Below are 24641 nucleotides of genomic sequence, written 5' to 3'. Positions count from 1 at the left end.
CACATTTTTGTGATTAACTTTGATTATTCAGAACATGTCCTGGGCACATTTCAGGCTGTGGATGGGAGAAGCTGCCCTGCTTGTTTCAGATTAGCTGCAACCTTTAGAAATAATGTTATCCTGTCCCATATTTGTGTTTTGATGAGGTGGGGCCCATGCAGTCATGCACAACTTGCTTGTTTCTTCCCTTCCCCACATCTGTGTAGCTGCAGTGAGCTCTGGGTTTATACCTGAAGCTTTGCATTTGTATTGGGTATCGTAAAAGTGTCCGAAGAGTAAGAAAGCCCATCTCTGCTCCCAGAGCAGCTCAAGTGAGAAAAAAGATCCTGAAGGTGCTGCTTCTCCTCCGTCCTAGCCATGTGCTTTCCTTCCAGAGCCTCTTCTTTGGCGTAAGCGGCCGTGCTCGCCTCTGACTTGTGACGTTTGGATGCAAAAGGTGGAGCCAGACAGGGAATCGGCACCCTCTGACATGGGGTGACAGTGGAGATTTTCAGAGGGCTGGGGAAGAATGGTGTCACTGAGAACCACAGGCTTCTTGGATACATCGCTAGTCGCCGCTTTCAGCTTGTGGGCTGACCGGGGCCTGTGGGGTCAGGGTTGTGGAGGCACCACTTTGTTTAGACGTTCAGATTCCTTTGTGAAGCCAAAAAGTGCCTGTCTCCCACACACATGAAATTCCAGAGCTGTCAGACAGCTAGAGAGAGGTTCCCATGGAGCACCCTGCCTCAGGGCTCTTGCCCTCTCTGGCTCGCACAGCCTCAAAACCAGATTGTCGCAGGGAGCTGCGGAGCGAGAGAGCCTGGGCTGGATTTCCATCGAGGGACTTGGGGCTGCTCCTGGCCTCTCCTCGCCGCTGCATGAGGCGCTGTAACGAGCCTGTGCCACCGCTGCATTACGTGCGCAAGGAAACATGTGGGGAATGCATCCAGAGTTTTCCACAGGCAAGGAGCGTTTCGGCTGGTTCTTGCTGTAACAGAGAGGCAGGAGACATCCCTCAGCTTCTGCTCGGCTGAGTTCTTGTCTGCCTGCAAAGGACTGTACAGGCATGCCTTCAGCTGTGGGACGGTGTGAAGCACGTTCCCAGAGCTCGTGTTGTTCATGCTGGAAAATCGAACCTTCCCGCAGCAGCAGCCAGGGTTGCTCAGGTCGGTCACTGGGAGAGGAGACCGACCCCGCTGCCTTAAATAGCGTCTATATTCCTGCAGGTGCCCGGTGTGTGTGGGGCAGCACTGCGATCGTGGGACAGCTTGAGTCAGCGGGGCATCGCTGGGTCTCTTGTCCGGACCCTGCTTACAGCAGGCTGCTCCGGGCCTTGGGTCCTAATCCAAGCTGATCCTGGCTTTCAGCTCTGCCACAGTGAAGGGGCTGCCTGAGGAAGGACTGCCAGAGCCGGCCTCCCAGGAATGCTCTCCTTCCCCTGTCTTCTGCAGCAAAGGTGTTCCCAGCTCATATTTGTGAATATAGATTTATTCTCTATTTTCATACAGAATGAATAGTCCTTTCAGCTTATCTTTTTGCTATGCGCGTTTTTCAAATAGTGGTTTTCTTTTCTTTTTTTCCGTTGTCTTGAGTCTTCAGATTAAAGGTGTTCTGTGCTAATACACTTTGAGGCTTTCTGGAGGCATGTGTTAATAGGATATAAAGCAGTCAGCTTATTAGCATGATGACTCTGGTTTAGCTCTTGGAGCTGAGTGGCTGTGGTATGTAAAAACTTCTCTTTCTGGTGTCTTCCAGGCAGTACCACAAGGAGACTTGTCCAGTAGCTGGAAGTGCTGTTTGTGGAGATGCTGTGAGATGGCTGCATGAGGCAAACTGGGAAAAAGCATACAGTGGTGACCAAAACTCTTGGGTTCCCATTATATCTCTGTTCCCTTGTCTAAAAATATACTGAATAATAGTATTTATTGTAATCAGGCAATAAATTCTGGAAACGTATGTGGGAATTAGCTATGTTTATTTTAAGTGGTAACTAAAACAAATAATCCTGATGGCTGATATCCAGCATGGCTTGTTCAGCGTGATGGGGATCCAGATCCTTTTTGCTTCTTCAGCATTTCTTTTAAACTGCCCCAAATCTTTTCCATGCCACTCCTTAGGGGTAGGCGCTCAGTTTCTCTCCTGGCTTTGTCCCACAGCCATTTGTATTTGCCAAGTGTCTCCTCCTCTTCCTCGAGGTAGGATGGTGGGGAAGGGAAGAGATCCTGGTGGTCACATCAGTTGAGTGCAAGCTGGGAATGCATCTGCTGCTTGGGGTGAACTTGGGAAAGTCTCTTACTAGATAAGGTGATAAGATTAGTCTCTTGTCAGGGTTAATTGTGAAGCTCCATTAAATCAAAAGCCTCAGCACCTTTTGAATAAATAATTTTGAAAAGAAATGAACTAGGGTAGTCTGGTATGCTCTTGTTTGTCTGTATTTTGGGTTTTTTTTAAACAGACTGAAGGAAAAGTTATGTTAATGTTTTGGACTTTGCTTTCTTCGTTTTGAATAGCTCATGGGGGATGGAATTCTCAGGCTGGCGAAAAGCTGAACTTTCTCATCCTTTAAGGTCATTTTGGAGGAAATGTCTCTCATTTTTGGTTCCATAGTTTTCTCTGTTTTAACCAACTTGCCTTATTCTCAAAGGCAACATTCATGTTTGCAAAACATTGTGTGCATAATGCCCGGCAAATCCTGTTTTGCTCCTTTGTAAACTCTTATTCAGGCCTTGTGATAGGGACAAAATGCATGGTAAATCCTTTCTTAATTAAGAAAGACCTCATGATTAGTTAATTAGGCTTCATAAATATTATAAGGAAATTGCTAAATAACAGCTTAAGAAAAGGGAGCATGTGGGAATTTTGCTTTTAGTGTAAAAAGTCAGAGAGGAGTTTAAGCCAGAAACAGTTTGTTTGCAGAAGATTAAAACTGATGTTGCCTTCACAGGTTGTGAATGTATCATCTTGGATGTATGTTATATAAGAAAAGATGAGAAGCTTTACTCTCTCCCTTCAAATTTAGCTCTGACAGTCAGCAAAAACTGATGTTTTAAGCCTGTGCCAATTCCTTTGATTCTGTAGATGTGTGTAGGATTTTTATTTTATGTATTGTGGTTGGGGTTTTTGGTTGGTTTTTTTTGTTTGTTTGTTTGTTTTGTTTTGTTTTTTTTTTAAAGGAGGAAATGCTGCTGAGACTGAAGCAAAGCTGAAGGCAGTGCCTGTAGTTCAGCTGTTTGCTCGCAAATGCTAAAGTGAGCAGGCTGGTGCAGAAGCGGAATATGTCAAGTGTGCAGATCCCTGCTCCTGGCTTGCTGCTGGGAGTGCTCAGCGTCTGGCGTATTGCTGGGATATCAGTACAAGGTGTGCCGCTGGAATCAAAACACTGCTTTGGCACCAGTAGCTTGGATACAGGAAAGCAGTTAAGGAGTTTGCCTAAGGAGTTCCTCCCTTAAAAGGAGTTTTGCTTTCTCACTTGAATCCCTGTCCACCTCCTTATGGGTAGGTGACTACACTGTTGTGTGTTCAGCACGCTGGATTTTTACAGGTGTGCAGCAGAGCGTTTTCGTCCCTGAGACTAGCCTGGGGCACATGGGACACTGTGAAACATTGATACTGGACCAGTGATTTTTTTAAATTTTTGTTTTCCCGAGATGCTGAGCATTGCTCTTTGCCATGCACTCACTGGTCTCAGGGTATATGAATAGCTCTTAAAAATGGGTCCAAAAACTTTCAAGAAGGGCATCGCTTCAGGCAACATAACCTTTAGTTGGCCCTGAAGGAAAGAGCCACAGCTTTTGAGTCTTCTTGCCTCTGTAATGTAAAGCGGCTTTCATTTTTATTTGGTGGGTCCTGGTGGTGACTCCATATCTGGTTTCCTCAGTGATGTTTTTGCTTGCCTGGAGTGCAGCTGGGAGCCGGGAGGGATATGAATAAAGGCGCAAGTGTCTGGGAAAATTCTTGGCATTCTTAGGAGAGCGGTTTAAAGGGGGCTGGGAATTGTTTGGTTTTGGTTTTTTTAATGCATGAGTTTTTTATTGGGGGAGACTGCAGTGTGGGCTGGGAGCATGTTGTTGTGAGCATGCAGCAACTGGAGATGACTGGCTGAAATGGTGTCGTGTATGTGGAGGGATGGTTCAGTTGTGGATGTGCTCCCATGTGCTGTGTGTTGGAAAAGAGAAGGAAGTGAAGGCCACGGAGCTTTGCCCTCCCTGGAGGGAAGGGCAATGTTAGACATTGCAGTGTTAGCGTTTACAGTTCTTCAGGGCCACCACAGTGGGGAAAACGCTATTGCCCTCCCTGCACAGGCATAGCGAAGGCAGAGTTGCTCATGCTATCTGAGATGTGTCCTGTTTGACTGGCCACATACCATCACCAGAGCGGACCGGACCAGAGTGAGAGGTAGCAGACAAGCTGAAGCACAGCAGGTTGCTATTGTAAGACAAGTGGTAAACTAGCATAAACTCCACATCTAAAATTATCTCTGTAGGGTTTGGGTTTTTTCTTCCTTTCTTCTTCCCCCAGCCTGTTATTAAGTGCTCCACAATGGGGATCTGGAATTTTGAGCACATGCTTAAGATTAACTGAAAACCTTCAGAGATGCGTGTGTGCTTGCACTTTGCAAATCTGCTTGAGATTAGGTGGCATTTAGGTGCAAGAATTTTAGCCTAAGAGGTGCTAAGGTCTCCACTGGCCAGCCCCAGCTGAAAGTGTGCTTCCTTTCATCTTCAGTGCCAAAGGCACCTATAAGGTCACCCTTACTGCGCCTAAGCCCTCTGTGAAGATTTACTATGCTCAGTGTCCTCTGACTGTTGTTAGAAAACCTCAAATCTGGTCTCGTTGCCTCTCTTGGGCCATCTCTTTCTGCTTAGTAGACTGCAAAATGCAAGCTCATTCATTGATGTTGTAGTAGACCTAATAGTCCTTAGCCTGAGAATACAAGAAAGATAATATTTTGATGTGTGACAGTGTGTATTCTGAGTGTTGCTAGCACCAGAGGTGCTTTTCAAACATCAGGTGTGGTGTTGCTGTTACTACCCCTCAGCTGTTGAGCTTGGCAAAAGAAATGTTTTCTTCATGGAAACCTGAGTCTCTACTTGCTGCTGTTTCTTTGCAAATGTCAAATGGCATTTGTTGAGCCAGTATTCAGAGATGGGGTGGGATCTTCTGAGAGAGGTGATTTGCCAGATTTTTCTGCATTGATCCAGAATCTGGGCCAAGCCCCAGGGAGTGCCTGCTCGGACAAAGCAGCTGAATTTGCCTTCCGACACTGTTTGCCCAAAGATCTCTAGGCAAGTACTCAACTGCTCCATGACTCAGTTTACTTGTGAAATGACAGTAAAACTACCAGTGCCTCTGTAAGGAATCTTGCAGGGACGGGTGTTTGGGGGAGGTCCCCTCAGCAGCACACAGTTGTGGGGCTGGGGTTGGGACCCTGCGTGTGCTGGACCCTGAAGCAGACCCCTCTGTTCCGGGGGTTTGTGGGCAGTTTGACTTGCCCTGCCCTGTCTGAGAGGGGCCAGGTAATGCCTGTGGCTGGCAGCATGGCTGCTCGGGGTGCCTGCATGTATGAGCCTGTATTTGGGACCAGCTTGCTCTGCTTGGATTTCATAAACAGCCAGATCTCATCCAGTCCTTTCTCTGCTTTGTTGCAAATGAGACTCCCTGCATCAGGACCGAATGATTTCCTGATTCCATGCATTTCCATTCAGGAGACAAGGGAATAGCATCCTACAAACCCCACTGGTGTATGTATTAATCTCTGTGTTGCGCACACTGTTGTGGATTGTGGACGGGGAATCAAGAAGGTGAAGTCATTGCTTTGTGACTAACAGCAGTCCCCAGCTGTGCCGGGTGCCGAGCTGGCCCCTGCAGAGCAATGACCGCTCCGTCCCACCACGGGAGCGCTGCCAAAGGCGCCGTGGCCGTACGGAGCAGGGCCCGCAGGAGCTTTCCCTGCTCTTCCTCTTGCTGGTCTCCGAGTCACGCTGATCGGGGAACTGCAGTCTGTCTGCTAGCACTGTTTCATCTTTCTGTTTTGATTTGGTTGTAAATTGGAAGGGAGAGGATCCGTCTGTGCTCTGCACTTTGCGGGGTGCCTGGCACGCTGATCCGTGACTCCACGTCTATGTGTGCTATTGCAGTGCGAAACGATGCACCTGTGGGAATATCCAGTGCTATAGAGCTGCTGACGGGTGTTGGGGTGAAGGTGACGGGCTGCACCCAGGCTGGAGGGGGACCCATGCTGCAAAGTGCTGGTGGATTTGGTATTAAGGTCACGATGTCATCCAGAATTGAGGAATATATAAAGAAAAGTGTGCCTTGGTAGTGGGAATTGAAGCACTATGGAAAAGTGCTGTGCAGATGTTGTGTTGTTGCCTCTTGCTGTTTTATGAATGTGTGTGGAAAATGGAAATGGAAAAAGCCCGGGAAGAGAGGGACCTAAAGTCCCGCTGCCTGTGAGCTCTTGGAACAAGAAAGCTCTCATCTGAACGGCTGTGCCTCTCCCCTGTGTGCGGGGTTGGTGTTTGGGGAGCTGCAGCTTGGCCACAGCTCGGGGAGACCCTGACTCGGCAGCACAAAGCCTACGGAGGTGCTGGAGGGAGCGTTTGAGAGCAGCAGATAGCTTTAGGTTGAAGGTCAGTGCTCAAGTATAAGACCTTTTCACTTAGCAGAAAGAAGAAAGGGCTGAGTTTCTCCTTTTCCCCCAGTAGGCCTTTGCTGTTTTGCCTTGGAAAATGTGAGATGTTCATCTTTCTTGTTCATGTTTTGTTGGGCCATAGAAATGGGAAAAGGCACCTTAGATACAGAAAAGTGCTGTGCTGTCCCTCAGGGTATAAAACTAGGAGTCTTCACTCAAGTCATGGTTTAGGTGATAAACAGCATATTTACAAGTTGCTTGTATGCTGATGAGTCTGCTGTAGCAGGGCCCAAGATTTACATTACAACTCCCATCATGCCAAGGTCTTAAAAAAATAAATAAATCACCATTTAAAGAACTAAATATCACCATTTATGATTGTGGCATTCAATTGCACTTTTGTTTACCCACATGCTTTCACCTGCTTTGTTCAGGAAAACGAAACCAAGAGTTGTCTCAAGCAGAAAACACAAGCATATGTCACCAAAGAGCATTTCTTGTTGTGATAATTGAAATATGATACTTCTCAATATCTTTTTTTCTTTTTTTTTTAACCAACTGATATCAGAATGGTCTTTTATATCCAAGTTTCAGTCTGTTCATACTGCTTCTGGTGTGACAGCAAGGAGAACAGGGACAGCACATTTAAAAGCAGAGTGAGCTGCTCTGCTTTGCACCAGGAGCCCCAGCTAGGAAAAATATGCACTTGAGGGGCAGCTGGACGTGGAGCTGATCTTCTCGCTGCTGACATCCCCTATGGGTTGCGCAGGCAGTGATAAAGCCACTTTTTCTGCGAGAAGTTGCTCAAAAATATAATGACGCAAAGTGAAACTGATGCTAATTTGGAGGTGAAGTATGAAGAGACTGGAAGGAGAGAAATTGTGATTTTTATTTTTTAAAGGATCGCATGCACACTGGTTGATGCTGTAGCCTGTGCCACTTCTCACAGGTTTCTTTAATCCCTCTGTCTACTGGGAAGAGCCTAACTAATATGTGAAAATTGTGTTGACCCTCTTATAGGGATCTGGGTTTGGTCTCTGTAATTGTGTTTCTCTGCTGCCTTTTGTTGTCTCACTTGCAATAAAGGGCTAAATAACATATTATCTTCTGTGGATGTGGTTTGTGGCCAGCTGCCCACAGTGTTGCTGCCTGTGCCTGCAGCGATGTTGCCCCCTGCTTCCTCCCAGTCCTGCGGTCCTGCTGCACGGCACGGTTTGTTGGGACCCTGCTGTGGAAGAGCTTTGGAAGCTGAAGTAGGTTTGAAATGCTGTTTTCAGTTCCCTGGGCAGCTTCGTGCTGGTGAGGCTGCAGGAATGGGCCAGCGTGCTGTCGTGCATCCCCAGCGCATCCCCAGCCTCCAGCGGAGGGTGGCTGGTGCCGTACAGCAGGTTTGAAGCACTACATTTGGAGGTTTCTTTTCGGTTCTCGTGGTGCTCAGCTAAGCGTGGCAATCTGTGCTGCCAAGGGCACATCTGTCTTTCCGCTGCATACCAGGAGAAGGGTCCTGTGACATAGCGGTCAAACCAGAGCCAAAGATCGATTTCCCTCCGGGATAGTTGTTGTTCCCATGGCCGTGCCCCCAAATGCCATTCGTGCACGTGTTGCCTTGATGGACTCTGCTTCTCAGCCCGGCCAGAGCATTGGTGAAAATGTTTAAAGGACTTTGGATTTGAAAATTAATAAATTATGCTCTGACCTTCTGATGAATCTTTTATTTCCCACAAAATTTAAGATTCAAAATACAAATTATCCCCTTGTCTCTCTGTTTCAAGCCCTGAAGATCAGCTCAAGGCACAGAAGATCTTCAAAGACTCCAAGTAAAACCCTGGTAGCTGCTCATCGTAGGATGCCATTAGTGACCCAAGAAATGATGTTCAGGGCTGCAGTGGCTGTTTATGGTGGGAGTTCGCACTCGGAGCCATCACAAACTCTTAATTATCATGTTGCGCAGCAATCAAATGGGGTTCAGGAAAGGTTGGCTGCCTCATGGGTCTTGCCTGGTAAGAAGCAGGAGAGTCATCTCTCCAGGCTGTGAGAGGAGGGACCTAATTCTCATCGGGTGTTGCAGAGGGTGGGAGTGTTGCAGAGACCAGTGCATCTGGGAAGGATAGGGCTGTGTTTCTGCCTGGCTCTCGCCATGGCTGATCCCATCCAGCTCTGCCACACAACCTGCCTGCTCCTGTCCTGCAGGGCAGTCGCATCGCTGGCACCAAACATGGAAAAAGTCCTCCTGAAATTCTTAGCTTTTGTTTAAAACAAAACCAACAAACTACTCCCCACCCCCGCCCCTTGCTGCATTACTGCTGCCCTCATTTATTGCAGCATTTGTGTTCTGGATTGATTATTTATGCTGAGCATTGCAGCCTGGCAGGCTGGCTGCTTCTGCTGGAAAGAATTCAATTTTGAGTATGACCTTGTCTTTACTAGCAGGTGAACCGTGTCAAGCTGTCCTTGAGCTACCCTGGGCGAGCGGGAGCTGGCTAGAATGGTTAGTCATTCGGGATGAGACTCGCAAATCAGTTGCAGGTAGATGCAGGAAGAAGTGCTGGTGGTTGCTCATCAGGGTGGTAGGTATGTTCCTTTTCAGGGCAGGTCACACTAGCAATTGCCGTGTCCTAACATAGCAACAATAGCAAAATCCCTTTGGAGGCTGAATGACAGCTGAATGCGCTGCAAGCACAGCAAATGGTTTTCTGCTTTGGTATTGGCAGCATCTTGGACTTGAACCAGGTTATTATTGCTGCTTACAGAAATAAAAGGAAACTGCATTTCAAGGTCACTGACAATATTTCACTGAAGTTTGGCTCGTTGGTCTAGCAGCTTTAAGAGATGGCAAGCAGTTTTGAATAAGTGTATTCTTGTCCCGTAATGAACAGCAACCAAATGGCAAAAAAAGAAGAGAAAAAGAAAGCCCTGTGTGAACACATTTGGGTTTCCTCCGGCCGAAGCATGACTGAGTTCTCAATGCAGCCTTGCCTAGCTGGAGCCTATTTTAAAATGCAGCCTTGCCGAGCTGGAGCCTATTTTAAAATCCCGAGCAGTGGTACTGCCTGTTGCCTGGAAACCTCCTCCCAGCCTCGGGCACTCTCAGCCTAATCATAGCCATCGGCAGCCTTTATTTATTTCCCTTCCAAAATGTCATCCCAGGATTCTGGTTTGTGTTTTTGTTTGCTTGATTTTGTTTATTATTTAAAATGAAAAGACACAAAGTGTAACCGTCAAACTCGGTGGCTTTCTGTGGGAACAGCTTGCCTGGCTGTCACCGCATTGCAGTGGTGGGAACTGGCATTTTAAGCTCGGTGAGGTGGTGGTGGCTCGGAGGGGCGCGGGGGGAGAGAAGTGGGGCTCAGAGCCCAGGGAAGCCCCCCAAGCTTTGCTGATGCATGCAGTGCCTTCCTGCACCTTCTGACAGTCTCCTCCTTAAGAGGAAAAACAAACCTAAACAACTCTGAGCCCTTTCCCAGCACACATGGGTCCAAGTTCCCCTTCCCGGTGTGGTTGCACCATCCCATGCTGGATCCACGGTTCAGCATTGGGCTGCTTGGATCAGCACAGACTCGCTTTCCTCCCTGTGTGCTGGGGTCTTGTCCTGCAGTTGGGGTCTGTCCCTGCAGAGGTGTTAGTCTGAGCTTTAGCATGTCTGTGTGGTGACAGATGAAGAAAGTATAACTTGGAGGTTTCCATGTCTTAGGGGCCCTTTTTAATGCACCTAAACTCTTGGCCACCTTAAAACCTTAACTGATGCCGTCTCTCCCACAGGAAAACTTTAAATGATTGCTATTTCCACTTAGTTAGCGAGCGCGATCAATCCTGATGGAATGAAACAGAATTGATCGTAGCAGCCCAGCTATGATTTGGTTGTGTTTCTGTCTGGGGAGTCCCTTGCTAGAGTGCTGGGCTAAAATCATCTGAAAGTTGGTAACAAATGCTAAGCAGGACAGCCAGAACGTTTGTATGTGAGACATAAGAGCTGCTTCCACTGTTCACAAGTTGTTCTTGTGATGTAAATGGTTTATTTTACAAAGCTGAGAATATTTGTTCTACCAAAGGCAGAACTAAAGGGGGCTTTGACTCGAGATGCAGTTGAACAAAGGTTCATGTTTTGTTTAGCAATCTTATGGCAGGCATAGAGCAATATGCAAGGCTTATCACGTCATTTCTTTTATTTTCCTCTCGAGTTAATTTAAAGTTTGACAGCCAGATTAGGCTCTTCTTGGGGTGTGCTCTTGTCTTGCAGTCTTGGTGCTGGGACATTAAGTCTGAATTGTCAGGGACGGACAGGAGAACCAGAGCTAGGCAAAGGGCAGACACTTTTTCCATCCCCATCTTCCTCTGTGTGCTGGTGATTAAGAAAAACAGACTAATTTACCAAAGAAACTGTGAGGGTGAATGAATCATGCTCTGAAATCATGTATCTTTGCTTCTCCATGGAAGGATGAGAGTGCTTGGGAGGCTGCAAAGACAGCGGTCTGGTCCCAGGGTTCAGACAGCATTGCTTAGTTGTGTAGAGAGGTGGCAACATCTGTTGAAATAGTTTTGCAAATCCAAACTCTACTGTTCTTAACCACTAGAAACAGAAATGACCTTTCTGTCAAATCCTCTTTTCTGGACTTTATAGGTGCTCTGGGCTGCCTTTCTGTATAACACAGGGCATAGACCTGTTGTCTCCTCAGATATTTATTGTGTTAGTTTCTAAGCAAAGCTTCCTACAGGTGAGCAGCATAGCCTTCCTCTGAGGGAGGGAGGCGACAGAAGGAAGAACAAAGTGCCTATGGGGGAGGCAGGAACAGGAACAGCAGAGAAATGGTGGAAAACTGTGTGGTCACAGATGGTAAAGCAAGAGGGTTCCTCGCCCTGCCTGTGCGACCAGCACCCCCGAATGCCTGAGCGAAAAAACCACGCTGCTTATTGCAAAAGGAAAGGAAAAAAGATCAAGTACTTGGGGGAAAATGCAGAGTCTGTCAAGCTGAATTCAGTGCTGGAGGGTTTCAGAAAATAAAAAAGGACGAGGAGAAATGAGTACTAAAACACATGATGGTGGGTTTTCCTTTGCTAATCTCTCCCAGCTGCATTTAGTTGGAGCTCATGCTAGTGTTTTCTTTCCTTTATAGCCCGGTAGCTTAGTTCTCCTAATTCCCCATCAAGATCAGTATTTTTCCCTCACTTTTCTGTTGTTGGTGGCTGTCGGAGGGTTTGTGCTGTGGTGTGCCAAAACACACGCTCTTGCGGGCAGCGTTACGGTTTGTGTCAGTGGCTCCGTAGTGCCCGGGAGGGTGGTTATTTCCTGGGCTCAGATGATTCCTCTCGCATCTCTGCCTTGCCCTCTCAGTGCATTTCTGCTAATCTGGCTTCTTCTCCCTACCAGAATGAAGAGAAGAGGAACCTTTCCCTGGGGGGCCATGTTGGCTTCGACAGTCTCCCCGATCAGCTGGTCAGCAAGTCTGTCACACAAGGCTTCAGCTTCAACATCCTCTGTGTGGGTGAGCACAGTCCTCTGCAAACAGACGTGGGCTGAGCTGGCGGTGCGGTGAGGTTGGGACCAGGATTTCTTGCGTGTCCTGCTGTGCCACGGGCCTCGGCAGTCGCTTTAAGCAAGTCAGAAATGCCTAACTCTTTATGTTTTAATTTTAGTGAACTTGAGCTCTCTAGAGCTCGATGCTTCCATGCTGTGACTTTCACAAGTGACTTTTCGAGACTTATTGCCCAAAATTAGAGACAGTTTTGGGAAAAGCTTTAATATATCAACTTTCTGCCTTTGGTGAGGCATGGAGGGGAGGAGATGGGTGCAGGACCATCCAGGTCTGCACTGAGCTGAGCTACTGGCGCAGGTGCAGAAGCTGCAAGAGCAGCAGGGAGGTCCAAGTGGCTGAGTCTTGTGGGTCAAACCAGAAGAATTTCTGTAACCAGTGAGGTATTGCTTGTCTCCTTCACTGCAATAGCTTTTCAGTAGGAAGGATTAAGGGAAGACTGTATGTGGCAAGTTAAATATTTCCATTTGCAAACTGGGGTGGCTGGCATGAGCACCTTCTCAGTGAATACTGTGTCCAAGTAGATGCAGTCAGATGCACCAGGTGTTAGCTGAGAGCTACTGGTGATAACTCGGTCATTTCTGAGTATAAGCCTGCAGCTCAAAGCTAGGGATAAGAGGTTTGTGTCTGAGCTGTGCCTGGCTGGTGAGTCAGAGGGCTTGGAACATGACCGTCTCTGTGCTAGGAAAAGGAGAGGGAGTGTTCCTGTTTTTATTGATTGTAAAGTGTTTATCTCGAAGATTGTGAGCAGGTGTGAGAGGCTGACTTTAAAATAGCCTCATTATGTTCTTGTTTTTTAACTTCTGTATTGACGTGATCTAACAGGCGATGCTGGCTAGAGTACTAGAAACCAATTCCTTCCAGTGATGAAACGAGCATTACTTTTACTTTGGCTGGTTCTTGTATTGTATGTGAGGTCTGAAGTACTGTAACCTGCTAGACCAGCAGAAATATGTCCAGAGACAGCAGCTCCCTGCCTGGCCCTCAATCTGCCCGAAGAGAATATGGCTTTGTATAGACTGTGCAGTGAAACCCTGACAACTTTCACAAGGTGCTTGTGCCATACCTAAGCCACTTTTGCATATTCAAACCAGAAGTAAAAAGCATGTCTGAAATCACGGTTGAACTTCATAGACTTGTTCCTTAGCATAAGGGTAATTGCAGCAGAGGGCAATATGTTTTTAATTAGAGTTGTTCTTGGGGACACCAGAAGGGATACTGCTGCATTCTCATCTGGCCATACCATTTGTGAAACACTGGAAAGAATTATGACTTTTTTTTTTTTTTTTTCTCACAAGAGTGAAAAAAACCAAACCCAGTTTTCCAGTTCCTGCTCTCAACTGTGCCCAAAACTGAACAGGAGAATGTGGCTTACATCAGTAGTGAGTTCTCCATATGACTTTCCTTTCAGATTAATCTAGAGCACCAGGCTGGTTTTATTTCCTTGCACAACTCTTAACCACAGCTGGTAGGAAGCAGTATGTATACCTCTGCCCTGTTCTGAGCACCATGTGGTATTTGTGGTTGTGCTTGAAGAAAGAAAAAGCCCAAATCCCTTGGCAGCAGACATGCACCTCCCTTGAACAGAAACTTGCTCACCCTCCTGCTCTCCATCAGTGCATCCACTGGAGGACTCCTCGGAGGTGGCTGGGTTCAGCAAGAGGGGCTGCACTCAGTAGAAGCAGTGTCTATGCCAAAGGTGTAGCACGATGGATTGCCTGGGAAGTGAGCAGGGAGTAGAGGAAGGCTATTTCCTTGGATTTTGCCTCTCTTCACTTCCTTGGCCAATAGGGCTGTCTGTAGTGAATGAGGAGTTTAAAAGGAGCTCCTTGTAGGCCAATCTGGAAAATATCAGAGTCTCATTTAGTTACCAGGAGCAACAGTTCAAAAGCCTTTCTGGCTCACAGGCTGCCTGTGAGCCAAATATTCTGGGATGGAGCTTGGTTTGTGATGCATCCCAGGTGTCCTTCAATGGCTGTTGAAACAGGGGGGCTACAGATGGGAAACTTCTCCTAATCTTGCCCCTACTGATTCTCCAAGAACTATTCTCTCACTACCAAGTTTCTCTGCTGTCCCCTCTTGACTCCATGATCGCTCCCTCTGCACATCTCAGAGGTTCAAGCTGGCATAATTTTTTCTACTACTGGAAAGATGAAGATGCCTCGGAAACACCCTGATTTGGTGCTCCAGCACAGGGTTCTGCTGGGGTCTATAGTAAAAATGCACTGTGGAACATGGCCTTTGAAAACATTGTCATGCTTTGGCCTCTGTGTCACAGATGCTATATATATACATATATATAGCATTTTGGTGTTGGTTTCACTTTGGTTTCCCATAAACAACATTATTTTCTTCCCTTGGCTGATCTGGCATGAAGAATCACGGGGCAACAGGGCAGCCTTGAAGGAAGGAGAAATACTGAAGGGAAACTCCAGAAATCAAGAGCAGTGAGAGATGAAGCAGCTGAATTGCAAGGTCTCCCTGTGCAGCTGTAGCTCTTCAGAGCAGAGCAGCAACTCTTGCTCCCTGTCAGAGAGCTGCTATCTTGCTGAGGTTATTTGGATGCCTGTGAAAGCTCAGGCCTGATGTGACAGAAGAGTTCATTGCTTATTTCCTCCAGTTTAGCCAATTCTGTTTGCTGCACAGGTGGCCCTATAATGTCAAAGCATAGACATGCTGTCTGTGACATGTCTGTGCAGAATGGGACCATCTTGGACAGTTTGTATGTACCAAGCCGAATCTCAGCAGCTCACCGAGTGCCTTGTGCGGAACTTGCTGTGCTTTTCAGAAAGGAGAGTAAATGAGCCACAGAGCCAACTCTGGTGTAGCTGCTGTGTGGATGGAGGGGGAAAGGGTTACAGCAGAACGGGCTTTAGTCCTTTGACAGTTATTAATGGGACATGTGAGAATACAAGGTTGAGGCTGTGGAAGATGGACAAGCTGCTTTAAGGCTTCCAGGCAGACCAAAGTTCAGCTGCACAGTGAAATCATGAAACCTTCATCTGGCGTCTTTTCTGCTGTGGAAAAGAGGTTTTTAGTCAGATGGCAAGTTGTCCTAGCAGCAGGTCCAGAGTTGTCTGCCTGTTTCTCTGCACTGAAATAGGCCCCCAGATTCCTTCCTCACAGGGGTCTCCGCTCTCAAAAAAGGCAGGTCCCCAGAGACTTTAATGGCAAGACAAAGCAAAAAGAGAAAGTGGTAAAGAAGCCTGTTAACGTCAGGAATCTCACAGAAAAGAGTGAGAGTAAACTTCATTGTCAGACTTCCCTGTCCCCTCCACAGCACACCAAACACCCATCGTTTTGTGCTGATCTGCAGTGTTACCTGGAGCTATCGCTGTGTTTGGGACAGCCAGCAACGGACCCAGGTAGTCCTTGTCAGCAGGAGCAGCTGAGTTTTTCTCCTTCTCATGTGAAGACCCAAAAGACTCTACTAAAACTTTACTCTCCCCAGCTTCTCTGGTGCAGGATCCCAGGCAAAGTCAGTACATGGAGGGCAAGATAGTGTGTTTTGCTGTGCTGTATGATCCTCACTGGGGAGACGAGACCAAAGTGCTCTGTGTTAGCTTTGCATTAAGCATGGGTGGCCTTTGAGAATGCAGTTACCTTTGTGACAATTATATGTCTGTCCACAAGCAATTTGTAGTAACCTTGCACGGTATAATTTCGTTCTGCTCTGTAATTACTGTTCTTTGAAGTACCTGTGACAAATTCATGCTGCAGTGAGCTGATGATTTCTCCTTCCTAGGTGAAACCGGCATTGGGAAATCCACGCTAATGAATACCCTCTTCAATACCACATTTGAGACGGAGGAAGCCAGTCACTATGAGAGCGCAGTTCGCTTGCGGCCACGGACCTACGACCTGCAGGAGAGCAATGTCCACCTGAAACTAACTATTGTGGATGCGGTTGGATTTGGAGATCAGATAAATAAAGATGAAAGGCAGGTCTCGTGCCATCTGCTTGGCATTTCTGGGCTTGCCTCTGATGCTTAGACATGAACTGCCTGCAGTCCTGCTTGCAGTGTTGCAGAGGAGGTGTCCGTGTTTCTGTTAATGGAGTAGCTCCCTGCAGTGGCTCTGGTTCTGGGGACTAAGTGTAGAGGTAGTTGGGTGAGGAGCCAAAAAGAGAGGTCATAGGAGGTCTTTCCAGCAGAGAATGGTGTCCTCCAGGAACGTGAGCAATTTAATAAGCTGTCCTCAGTGCAGGGTTGGGAATTATCTGTTTGGGCAGTGATCAGTGTCTCTGGACCTGTCTCATTTAATTACACAGACATCTTGTTCAAGCCCCAGGTAAAGGCTTTCTGGGACTCCAAGGTCTCTCCTTGGTCATGTTGCATTGCTACAGACAGATGGCTCAGCCCTGAGATCTGGGCAAAGTTTGATCTGGGGTAGTCGTCTTTCCATGCTCCACTGTCCTTAGACTTTGCAGTGCAGCCTTAGGAGACTCCAGCAACCTTTGGATTACAAGGTCTGTGTGTAAATGCCACACTTTTCCTGTTGTAAGGCTAAATTGTTTGAGTTTTATAACTACTTTTAAAGTGATACCATGGTATGTCTAGGGGAACTCAAGCCTTTAAACTGTTTAAGTTTGAACTCCAGTATCTGGGTTGCTAATGGTATGGTTTTAGTTACAGGCCGATAGTTGAGTACATTGATACGCAGTTTGAAAACTATTTGCAAGAAGAGCTGAAAATCCGCCGATCTCTCTTCAACTATCATGACACGAGGATTCATGTCTGCCTGTACTTCATCACCCCAACTGGGCACTCGCTCAAGTCCTTGGACCTGGTGACAATGAAGAAGCTGGATAGCAAGGTAAAGCATTGGAGACCATGGCCCCTCTTTCTGGAAGTGGTGATGCTTCTGTTAATATTGACTGTCATGTGGAAGGCTCTGTTCCTTCCGTGTAAGTGCTGGACTCTTTCCTGCATGTTAGCTGAGCTGTTTTTAGGACTGTGGTAAAACTTCGTCTGCCCTGGTGGGTTGCTGAGGTCCTGTGCTTTTTTTCTCACTGGCTTTCCTGAAAAATGTCAGGTGAAAAACCTGTTTTCCAGCTAGCTGTGTGAAGTCTAGAGTATCCATCACTGTAAGAATCTTACCCAGATTAGTTCATATTTATCAAAGCCATCAGCTGCATCTTTATTAGCTTTTCTTTACAGGTGTGCAGGTAAGGATGTGTTCCAGGTCCTGCAGCTGAACTGTGGAAAGTGTGGAGCCACCTCTGCTGTCCTGACCTGTCATCAGGGACAGAGGGGCTGAGAGCCACCAAAACCATAGATGTCCTAAGGTGGTGGTCAGTACAGAGCAGACAAGGGCTGAAGAGAAGCGTTGGCTGTGCATGGTGGTGCACAGGGAGTGCGTGGGCTGTCACTGCTGGTAGTGCCAGATGATCTGGGTAGGAGATCACAATATCTTCTGAAAACATAAATACGGTGAGAAGCTCTCAAGGTCATAGGAATCCTAAAAGTGGGTCGTGAGAGGGTCTAGCTGGGGGTTGTTTCTTTGTGCATAAGCTATTCTGCCTTAGGGGGCAGTGGGTTACTTAACTGGCTACTGCTGATATTCCTGCAGCTTGGAGGAGGTTTCTGACACACTTGTGGCTGTTCCAGCTGGCTTCTAGGGAGCTGCAGGAGGCCCCAAAGGTCTCTAGTGGCAGCAGCATCTCTTCTTTTTGGAAGAATTTCCTATCTTTCAGAGCAGTATTTTAGCAGCACGGTGGTTCCTTTCAGATGGCAGATGCTGATCAGCCTACGGAGAGGGCAGGCAAGGCAGCTGGGACCCTGCAGTAACTGGGGATCCCCTGGATTACATTTAGGGAGTGCTTTCTTCTCTGGCTGTTGTCCACATGCAGCTCTCTCGGACTTTCCTGGCGGGTAGAGTTCCCCCTCGTGGAGTCCCTGCTGTTTGCCCTTGCCACCCAGGGCTGTTGGCCTGCTTTTCCTTGGCCCCACTCCAGAGCAGGCGCTGGCTTCCCGTTGCAGTGGGCTGTTTGTAACTGTGGTGGCTGTTACACTGACTTCATCAGGAATCTGAAAATTTTCCCTTAATAAACTCTTGTCTCTTGGCGCGGTGCCAGCATTACATGTTCCCAGAAATATGTTTGGAGGAAAGCTTTTGCACGATTCCCCTTGGTGCTGGTGGTCCCACAAAGCTTTTCTCTTTCTTTCCTTCTGCATTCCCTACTTTTCACATCTCCCTGTGGCTGCCTTTAATGTGGTCCTCAGGTAGTACCAAAATAAATCCTTTGTACTTGTGCAGAGATGGGAACTTTGTGCTCGTGCAAGGTTTTTATGTTTCTAAACTTCCATTTAAATAGTCTTCTCTGAAGTAATTTTATCCCTTTGCTCTCATCTCCCTTCTTACCACAGTGTGAGAACATCTTGGATTTCATGGTGTGGTGGCCTCGCACAAGCACACACATGGAAATGAACAAGCAAGTAGAGACCATTGATCTTTTCTGGGTGTCAGGGATTTATGTTGCATTTCTGCATCGGTGTCATCCCAGGGCTTCAAGGTGCTTTCCAGCCACTCCTTAAAGATTTATGCGTGACAGCGCTGTGCCCCTTTCCCAGTACACGTGAACCATTTGTGCCTGGAGGCCAGCGTGTGTGCAGAAGTGGGGTGTCAGCAAACCCCAGGCAGCTTTCTATCTGCTCCAGACTGGTAACAGCGAGTGGTTACCGTGGCTGAGCAGAGAGGTGACGTGCACTGACTCGCGCCTGCAGCCGTCTGAGCACACCTCTTGGGAAGCTTTATGTGGCTGGTAGCCCCTGTTTTACAGTTGAAGAATAGAGTCCGTGGAGGCGAAAGGTGTATCAGAGGCAATGCTTTGCTGCATGCTCTGCTGGCTCAGCCTCTGAGACTAGTTTAACGAGCGTTTTGTAGGAACCTGACTCAGTTATACCTTTGCTTTAGCACCCCAGTGGCATGGCATCAGATGTTGGGCAGGCTTTTGAATCTGTGTGACAATTTCAATAACGTATCTTGTTTTTAGTGTAAAGTTTACAAAATCCCTTCTGGGTAAAGCTGTTTTGTAAACAAAGTCTTCATTGTACTGTAATACAGTATTTGTTTGGCTGAGCTCATGGCCAGCTGTTGTCTAGGGTATTTAATTACAGCCGGAGAGCTAGAAGCTTCTTTAGAACTGGTTCTAGGTGGGTGAAATGTGGCTGCCTGACTGGTAGGTAGAAAGCACATATGACCTGGCAGAGGTTGACTTTCCATTGGGTTTAACCTGGGAAAAGGAGGGGATAAATAAATAACGCAAATAAGATAAATAAAATTGCATCTGTATCGGGTGAGAAGGTGATTTATGGATTTAAACCACAGCCCTGCCCTGGAAAGTGACGGCACAGCTGTGTGCTGCCATGGGCATCCTGGGGCTCCCTGGTTGTTGTCCCTGGATGGTTTCCAGCCAGTGCGTACTGTTTATGAGCTGTGGCTAATTGCTTGCTCTTCATGAGCTGACACGTCCTAGACAGGTCACTGGCCAGTGGGGATGCTTCAGGCCGGTTTGTGCCTCTGCTGTTTGGTTTCCACGGTAGGATTTGCCTGTTGGCTTCACCGGGACTTGCATTCAGGAACACTTTGGAGATGGGGAAAAATCCTGCTATATTTCGCAGGGTGAAAATGCATGTAGCCTTATTATATTAGCAAAATTATTTTCTACCAACTGACTTATTTCCACACGTTCTCGTAAGTTTTATTTTTGTAGATGAGAAATAACTCTGTGGTCTGAATGATTTGAGAAGGAGGTGCATTTTTTATACATGTGCATGCGAGTTCACTGTCTTGTCTGAAGCACAGACTTCCTCCGGTCATAATTCCAGCTCCAGCAAAGACTTCCAGCACATGGACTGGCAGTCAAGGGGACACTGCACCCCTCTCACATTCAGTGGGATTACACTCCAGTAGTTAACTTCATGATTTTATTACTAGATATTTTTAAATAGAGAATAGTGCTCTTCCAACATGAGATCGAAGACTGCTGCTCTGGGAGTTTGCCTACAACCCCAGGTGAACATTATCTGCGTAAGAATAAGAGTGGAGAGGGAAACCTGCACAGTTCTGGCATCACTTCCTTTTATTGGGTTTTTCAAACCTGTTCAGGTAGAAGAGGAGAGGTGACTTTTTCTTCTCTAGCTAGTTGTGTATCAGTTTATTTGGCACCGACCTGTGCCACATACTGTGGCCTTTACATAGAAGTGGATGTGTGGAAGGTGCTATCGGAGGGCAGGATTAGGCATGCAGTTCAGTTCAGTAGCGTCTCATATCTCATTTGTTTCTTGTTTCCAAACTTTTCCATCCTTTCTCCTTATTATAAAGGGATAAGCTCATTCTAGACTTAGACAGCTTTTGGGTGCCGATGCTCAAAATCGGAGAAAAGAAAACAGGAAGATAATTGTATGGTGCCCTGGGTATCACTTGTTAGCCATGGGTTCCAGTTTCCAGGTTTCCAAGACATGCATGAAATCAAAATAAAAACAGTAATAATGTAAAAAATTAACTCACAAGCGAAGAAGAGATAAGGAGGGACATACACCTGGATGCCATTTCCAGGACTCCACCGTATTGATGTTGGCTATTGATTAGTGGAAATACGACAACTTGTAAAACCCTTTTGGGTTTTGAACTCTGTGGCAGCAAGTGCTGAGTTGCCTTTTCAAAGCATGAGGCACCTGGTTGGAGGGGACTTGACCCAACCTCGGTTTGCACCTTGTTTGAGAACTGCTGGGGCAGCAGCTGTGACCACGGAGCCTGCCTTCTCCTGCTGCTGGGAAAGCCGTGCCGAGCTCCAAGCTCTGCATCTCCTGCCTCGCTGTAAGCAGGGCTGAGCCAGTACTTTTTGGAGGAGGAGGGGGGAATTGCTTAGGCCAACTGAAAATGGACAAAAATCACCTCTTTTGCTGGTTTGTTGGTGTGCCTGGCTGGATGGAGAGCATGAAGCCCTGCACACAGCAGCTCCCTGGCAGTGCCTTTCCCCTCGCAGATGCCGCTCCCGAGCGGGTGGCACGTGAGCCCTGAGCTGACCCTTTTTCTGTGGGAGATGGTGGATCCAAGCCTCCTCAGCTCTTAGCAGGTCAGCGAGGCACCCAGCTGTGGTCATGGCCCTTTTTACCTTTGTAATGAGGACATTGACCCGCTGAGGAGCGGCATGAGCAGCAGACCTTGTTCTGTGTGGGTTTGTGGTCCTTGGTAAAGGAGGCCAGATCAGTGGCTGAGAAAAATAAGGAATTTATCCTCTCAGATAAATTTGCAATGAGCAAATTAAGATTATTTTCTTTTGGAGTGATTAAATAGTCTTGTATTTAGTGAGTGCTAAACCAGAGGGGGGAGAAAAAATGAGGAATATGGAAAAAACACTGAGCTACAAAGTGAACTTGAGCTGGGAAAGCAAGGTCATTTATTTTAATGGGCACCCATTGGAGACCAAATGGCTGTTAAGAATTTCTGCTCTGTAGGACAAAAAGCGTTGGCTGTTGGGAAATGTTAGATGGGAAATCAGACTTTCCCCTCATTTGTCTGAATTCTTGCGTTTTGCTGCTATGAATTTGGCTGCTGTTCAGACAGATGAGTTTTGTTGTTGTTTGTTTAAGCAGTGGTTTGCAGTATCTCACTTGGCTTTTCTGGGCATTGTAGCATTATCTAATAGAGGTTCCTGGGACAGATCCTGCCCCACTGTAGCTCTCCCAAGCATGAGGCCATAGCGAACCACAACCTTCCTGAAGGATGAGGGATGTGGCCCTCGTTTGCTCTTGACCTTGGTAGGCATGGGGGGACCTCTCCACCCTGCAGCTCGTGGGTGGCTTTGTGAACCCTGGGTTGGTGAAGCTGCGTGGGGTATTGTGCTTGGTGACTGCTGATGCAAAACCAAAGCTGAGCAACAACAGCATGAAAACAAATCTCCTGTCTGCTGTATGTCCCTGCACCTTTCCCAGGTGGTCCGTGTAATCCACACAGCATGCCCAAGTTATGATCCTCATGGAGAGGCTCAGGGAGACCTCGGAAAGGATCCGCAGCCGCTGTGAAAGCATCTGAGGAGTCCCTGCTCTTGATGCTTAAGCATGGGAAGGCTTCACATCAGCTTGCTGCAGTGTTTCATCCTTGCACTTGTCTTCTAAAATGGCTTGTCAGCACAGCCAGCAGTGGATAGGTGATAACTTGAGATGTGACAGTTATGCTGTCTCTGCCTCCCTCGAAGCGTGTAACAAAATACATAGGCAAGAGCAGAGGCTTTGATCTGCTCGTTGTGTATTTATTGCAGGTTGTCTTTGGTTTATCTGGAAGTCTTGTAGCCAAATTAGTCCTGGAAAACTCTTCCCTCTAGTGTTCAGCTGAGCTTGTGCTGCAGCTCGCATGCAAAACATAGCACCTTTTGTGGTTTTATGAAATGTAAAGCAGCCACCGGGGTAGGACCCGGGTCACCCTGCGGGCACCCATGCTCCTGACAGAGCTGCTTGCCCAACTGCTGTTCACCTGTTTGTTTTTCCTTCCTTCCTTCCTTCTGCTGTAGGTGAACATCATCCCAATTATTGCCAAAGCAGACACCATCTCCAAGAGCGAGTTGCACAAGTTCAAGATAAAGATAATGAGCGAGCTGGTCAGCAATGGTGTGCAGATCTATCAGTTCCCCACAGACGATGAAGCAGTCGCTGAGATCAACTCTGTGATGAACGTGAGTAATGCTGCCAATCGCATTGCAGCCAAAAGTTGTGGCAAATTAAATTGCTGCACAAAAATGCATTTGAAGGGCAAGTTTCATTGGGATTGTCCAGGCACTAAACCTGTTTGCAAGTTGAGCTGTGGATCTGACAGTCGCCTAAGGCTGTTGCATACAGAATTAACTAAAATTTGGCTTTTATTTAATATGTGGGCTCTCTGGAGAAACTCAGCTCAGCTCTAAAATTTGTTTTATTGAATTTTTGAAAAATACTTTCTTCAGAATTCATTCTGTCTGCTTTTAGGCTACTTTTCATTTGAGGATGGAGAAACTTTGAATAAAAATTTTACAGTTAACATTTATATTAGCCTTCTGACTTAGGGAGGGTAAACAAAGAAAACCCAATTTAAAATAAAGAAAAATCATTAGACTCTATTTTGGATTTTTTTGAAGTTCAAAGATCAAATTCAGACCTGGGTGAAGCACGTGCAAAACACTTTCAAGTCTCCTGTCTCCCAAATCAGAGTGTAGCTATTACAGTAGAAACAGCTGAAATGTTTCCATGTTAATTTTTTAAATAAAAAGTGAACATTTCCCTGCATAGCTGTTTCTGATTAGATGCTTTGTCTTTTTTTTCACCCTCCCACCCTCTTTTCTTTTTTTTTTTTTTTTTTTTTTTTAATTTCAATAGCCAATTGATTTCTGGGTCAGCTAGATAAGTGTTTTCACTGTAGTAGTTATTTTTGCTGAATTCATGAAAAATTTGGAGGACGTACTCTTTAAAATAATTGCAAGCTCTGTGCATTGGGGAGAAAAAAAAGAGTTCATGCTTGCTTGGTTTTTCTTCCGCTCCTCTGAAAATATTTTCAACCAATTCTCTACCAGTTCCACACTTCTGGATCCGTTTCTTCTTAAATGTGAAGGATTTTGTCAACCTTGTCCTGCTGAAGCACCTGCTTCTTGGCTACTTTCTTGCGATGCTGAGGACGGTGCCCTGTTTCTTTACTGCGCGTGATGCTCTGCAGACTTGGAGAGCAATGAGCACATGTTGTATCCTGCACATGTCCCTTCCAGTGCCCACACACAAACTGCTGTGCCAAGGCCTGTTTACGGATGTCTTTTCTTGTGCTTTCTGCAAGGCAGGGAGTGCCCTGCTCTTGGCATGTGGAAAGACTACAGAGAACAACCTGTCAAATGGATAGAGGGAGATCAGTAATGATCATGGTGTTCCTACAATATTTCCCCATCCAGTTCAGTCCAGCCAGCGTTGCTAGTAAGCTGTGCTATGGCCCTACGCTGCTCTCTGTCATAATATCCCAGTTCATAGTAGAGACTGCTCTGAGCAGAATCATAGAATCATTTAGGTTGGAAAAGACCTTCAAGATCATCAAGTCCAACCATCCACCATGCCCACTAAACCATGTCCTGAAGTACCCTGTCCACTCGCTTTTTGAATATCTCCAGGGATGGTGACTCAGCCACTTCCCTGGGCAGCCCATTCCAATGTTTGACAACCCTCTTGGTAAAAAATTTTTTCCTAATATCTAACCTAAATCTCCCTTGCCTCAGCTTGAGGCCATTTCCTCTTGTCCTAAAAGTATTGGAGATTGATAGCTTCAGAGGAAGGGCTTTTTGAAGTAGATCCTGTGCCTGAGTGAGGGGGGTGTAATGGTCAGGCTGATCTCCGAGGGGTTAGCCCATGCACTGAGTCCCTGGCCTTGGCTCTCTTTCAGGCTCATCTGCCCTTCGCTGTGGTTGGTAGCACGGAGGAGGTGAAAGTTGGGAACAAGCTGGTGAGAGCTCGGCAGTACCCGTGGGGAGTGGTGCAAGGTAAGGTGCT

At 46.9% G+C, this 24641-nt stretch overlaps 1 protein-coding gene across 2 annotated transcripts in view; it reads left to right on the top strand.

Annotated features, from left to right (window-relative positions):
- Window positions 1–24641, top strand: part of SEPTIN8 (septin 8) — a 40782-nt gene that overhangs the window by 5335 nt on the left and 10806 nt on the right. For both annotated transcript variants that reach the window (XM_069772749.1, XM_069772750.1), the window contains exons 2-6: window positions 11979–12093; window positions 15887–16082; window positions 16770–16956; window positions 22655–22816; window positions 24535–24631. In XM_069772749.1, the coding sequence (XP_069628850.1) occupies window positions 11979–12093; window positions 15887–16082; window positions 16770–16956; window positions 22655–22816; window positions 24535–24631 (757 nt within the window). The remainder of the gene's footprint in view (window positions 1–11978; window positions 12094–15886; window positions 16083–16769; window positions 16957–22654; window positions 22817–24534; window positions 24632–24641) is intronic.

Source organism: Haliaeetus albicilla, chromosome 27, assembly GCF_947461875.1.
Source record: "Haliaeetus albicilla chromosome 27, bHalAlb1.1, whole genome shotgun sequence".
Taxonomy (NCBI): domain Eukaryota; kingdom Metazoa; phylum Chordata; class Aves; order Accipitriformes; family Accipitridae; genus Haliaeetus; species Haliaeetus albicilla.
Note: the sequence above shows the minus strand (reverse complement) of the source record. Positions and strands in the feature narration are given on the sequence as shown.